The sequence below is a fragment of the Dipteris shenzhenensis genome, chromosome 18 (assembly GCF_047967505.1).
Source record: "Dipteris shenzhenensis isolate YYH24624 ecotype China chromosome 18, Dip_SZ_1.0, whole genome shotgun sequence".
In the NCBI taxonomy this organism is placed as follows: Eukaryota; Viridiplantae; Streptophyta; class Polypodiopsida; order Gleicheniales; family Dipteridaceae; genus Dipteris; species Dipteris shenzhenensis.
This window is the reverse complement of record NC_141613.1, coordinates 32,488,842-32,492,833: the sequence shown is the minus strand read 5'-3', so window position 1 is coordinate 32,492,833 and position 3,992 is coordinate 32,488,842. Positions and strand designations below refer to the sequence as shown.

Below are 3,992 nucleotides of genomic sequence, written 5' to 3'. Positions count from 1 at the left end.
AATATAAGAATAGTCTTTAAGCATTTTCGATATGTGGGTTTGGTACGTTTGTTGGCCAACATATTGAAATATTATTTGGTGTTCTATTTATCTAATTTTTACAACTAGGTTTTCGAACCCTATAACCTCCTTTATAGATTTAAAAGGACTTAAATTCCATTTATTAGACTAAGATATTTTCACTTTTTTTGAATAAGGGACTTTTGTAGTGTTTTTAAATATAGTTTTCCATGAACACTGATGTCACGTGGAATGAAAAACGTGAAACTTATTTTTCCAAGGATTGAATGATGAATCACAAAGTTGCTATCATAATATCATAAATAAATAAATGTAGATGTTTAGTTAGATAGATAAGGAGGGTAAAGTAGCACACTATAGATGCCTTAACAAAGAGAACACTTCTAAAGCTTAATTCCCCGTGCACAATAACGTTATTGACCAAGACACTCTGAAGAACATTATGAATCATCATGACTTCTAGGCAAGGACTCGTTCCCTTGGATTATATATATATCGAGAAGGAACCTCTTTGCCCATGCTCTATGTGTTTGCCTCTCTTTGCACTTTGGAATTCAGGGTTGATGGGAAGAAATAATTTTGTTATAATTTAGTAAATCGATGGTTTGAAAACCTAATGAGCCCTATCTTCTTATGCATGTTCTTGACTACAAGAGAGCATTGAGGAATTGAATGGTAAAAATAAGATTAAAGGACCACAACACTACTATTGATGTGGTCATAGTGCAAGTCATAATATCTCAATGATGATGAATTAAGAGCACTACTTAGGAGGTTCTCTCTCAATTCCCCATGTAAGCAATTTTTCCTTTGAGAAAAAAGATAGAATGATAACATTTCAAGTTGAGTTTTGAGTTGGCACTTATACAAAAAGGAGACTCTAGAACATATAAAGCTACTTGCAAAGCGCTATCAAACAATGCAAAAGCAATCCATCGCTAACCTGCTTTGAAAAGAGAGCATGAAGTGCCTACTGACCATCTTTTGTACGTGGAAGCAACAAGAGTTCAGAGTAGTTATGCATTGCAGGTATATAGTGCATGATATGACTGGAATGCCTGCTTCAAAGGACTGTAACTTCGTGATCCCGGGTCCCGATATCATCGTCAAGTCATCCATTTCAGCCTCTCAGCAGTTGATCGCCCTGATTCGTCTTTCTCAATCTTGTTAGCGCACCCTAGCTCTTTGACGTGCTCCAGTCGATTCAACCTCTTGATCACCACACGCCAGAGAATGCATATGGCATACACGATCCCCAGAAGTAAAAACAGCCCTCCAAAGTTCTTCAGTCCCAACCGCTCTGGTGTGTTGCTGGAGCTGCACTTATCCGTGCCTCCAATCCATCCATCCTTGATCCTTTGGAGGACTCCGTCTTCCATTAGAGAAAGAATACCCTTCGATATCTCAGCTGTTAACGAGGAATTCTTCGCAAAGGCCTGCACGTTTTGCAGGCAGAAGTCAGGATCATTTTGCAGAGACCGCCTGGGCAAACTGACGTCTGTGGCAGAAGTCCAAGCGTCCTTGAACGGCATAAGATTTGGAGAGTTGAAACACTTACAAAGCCAAATCCACCAAAGTAAGCGATTTGATCGCCCACAGACGTGAAATCACACTCTGATTGAAGAAGTATCTGTGTGTACGAAAGCTCATCCAGAATCGCTCCCACTCCACCGTTGTTGGAACCCAGCCTTAAAGCTTTAGCGAATTCTTCTTCTGAGGCGTAAGATTTTAGTCTGTTTTGTCGGATACCAAGCCTTCTCAAGTAGCTTTGGACAAAGGATCCCTCCTGATAGCCGATGGATATATCACTTCTCTGCAAACTTGCGAACCCTTGGATTGCCGGGTAACGTTGCTGCTGTGAAAGAAGCGAGGCTAAACTTGCGGTGTAGCTGGAATTAAAAATAAGTACGACTAGCAGCCAAGCAACCGTCACGAGGCGCCCGGCGTGGGTTGTGACTGCCTCTTCTGCATCAACACATCCTTCGAGGATCAAAATAGGCCTTCCACTTCTACGTGGCAAGCAGAATGCAGCAGATTTATGGAAGGACAGGCAGGTGCGAGCTTACGCTGAGCAAAGAAGACCGAGAGCGAAGTAAACCTGCAAGAGTTAATGTAAGAGACCAGTAAGCTCGCAAAACGAACACATATTTCCAGGTTGAAAACAACCGATGGTGTTGTAAAAGAGCAAACATATTACCAATAGGCGTTCATGAGGCGGCGCTTGAGCGAAACCTGGTTGACAGATGATTGTCGAACGTCGAATGAGGATGACTCGAGGTGCAAGACGTTAGGACTGCGAGCTGCGGCAGACGTCGAGTGCGACAGGTCTGTGTCGATGTGGGCATCCTGTCGCCTGGAGCTTTTGGAGAATTCGGGGTTCTTGGACTCTAGCACGAAAAGCACGAGGCCAGTAGCCGCAAAAGAAACTGCAATGGAGAGCCACAACTCCCACGAGAAAGGATGCAGGAAGCCCCAGAGGGTCGGGCCGGCGCTGCCATAAGTGAAGGGCGCGACCATCACGAGCGCAGATTGCATATCGTAAGGTTGAGTGAAGTCCAATTTGTTCATACGATCTTTCGTGATGGTAAGGTCAGCCACAATTGCATCGGCTTCCTGTGAACCAACATTAATCAGAGACGTATAAGTGATGCTTTTAGTTCAAGAGCTCCATAGCTCTACCGTTGTTAATACGTGAACCCCTGAGTTCTACAAGCCCATTATCGTCCGACAACCTGTTTTTCGAAGACCGTCTGTCTATCTCTCTCAATTCCGCACACTTCACCCCCGGATAGCGGTGGGGATTCCTATCCTCTTTTTTTCTCATTGGAGTACATGCTCGTCCTTTTAAATGCAGCATTTAACGATCCTACGCAGAAATTGGAATTCACACCCACAAACTGCACTATCTTTGTCCTTCGCTGTCCCCTCCATGCTCCGTTAATCCTCTCACTCTCGCTCTCTCTCGCTCTCACTCTTTCTCTGTCACAGTTCTTCACAGTGAGGTGTTCTTCACATGCACACTTCGCGCTCGCGAACATATACAGTGCACATTCAGACAGACATTAGAAAATTAAGCGCTTAGATTATTTTCTGCACGATCCGATCAACAACTGCCTTATCAACTCACGAGAGAGAGAGAGAGAGAGAGAGAGAGAGAGAGAGAGAGAGAGAGAGACCCCGTGTTCCACCATGCGCACCATGCCTTCGTACAAGGGAGTGGAGATTCCATCTCCAAAGGGGACAAACTCGTAGGCAAGCGACAATGGGAGGCGCTGAACAGCCTCACGAAACACCCGGATGCAGAAGCCATCGAAGGAGGCGTTATGGGGGGAGCCGGACCAGGAAATGTACTGGGTGAAGCCAACTTTAAGGGGCACCAAAACTCGAAGACGACGGGGAGGGGAAGGAGGAGGAAGAGGAACAGCAAAACTAGGAGAAGCTGGCGATGGCGAAGCAGGGGTGGATGCATAGCAAGAGGGGACAAAGGGCAAAATGAAGAATGAGGAAAAGAAGGAAAGCAAAAGGAGGCCCATTACTTGTAAGACCAATGTTTTCTTATACGAAGAACAACCCTCTTAACCTTGCATCTTGCCTCACACAAGCTTTCAATGAAGGCGGAACACCTTTTAACTTTCATTCACTTTCTTTAATATATTATAACTTTCTCGCTAAAAGAAAAAGATAACTTTTATTCACCTTCCTCCTAATTTGATGTCCAACCTACCTTTGATGCAACATTCGTGCTCCCTAGACCCCACTGACCCACTCATACACATAGCTAATAGGGCTGGGATTGGATTAAAAGACATTTAACTTGATGCCCTCTTTCAGCTTGATGCCAAGGATTTGCAAGGGAACTAAAACAGGTGTTTTAAATCGACAACGTTTCAAATGTTTTTTGACCCCCCAGGAGCGATTTAAACCGGCCTGTCACGTTATTTAACCGAGACCGACTGTAGCCAGTTATCGTG

The 3,992-nt window shown here is 44.3% G+C and overlaps 1 protein-coding gene across 1 annotated transcript; it reads right to left on the bottom strand.

The window, feature by feature from the left end:
* Nucleotides 1–864: 864 nt before the first annotated feature.
* Nucleotides 865–3,318, bottom strand: LOC147891125 (glutamate receptor 3.6-like). The gene is made up of 5 exons (XM_087390025.1): nt 3,198–3,318; nt 2,219–2,634; nt 2,088–2,119; nt 1,580–1,986; nt 865–1,457 (listed from the first exon to the last, which is right to left on the bottom strand). Exons 1-5 carry the CDS (start codon nt 3,219–3,221, stop codon nt 1,128–1,130), a joined length of 1,209 nt encoding a protein of 402 aa, XP_087246151.1. The 5' UTR covers nt 3,222–3,318; the 3' UTR covers nt 865–1,127.
* Between the last annotated feature and the right edge of the window lie 674 nt (nt 3,319–3,992).

Excerpts from the sequence above, each read along its gene's own strand:
- LOC147891125 (XM_087390025.1), bottom strand. The coding sequence starts at position 3,221 with ATGGTGCGCATGGTGGAACACGGG. Across the intron at positions 1,987-2,087 it reads CTCGGTCTTCTTTGCTCAGC|AAGAGGCAGTCACAACCCAC; the intron begins GTAAGCTCGCAC and ends GTGTTGATGCAG. Across the intron at positions 1,458-1,579 it reads ACTTTGGTGGATTTGGCTTT|GCCTTTGCGAAGAATTCCTC; the intron begins GTAAGTGTTTCA and ends CAAAACGTGCAG.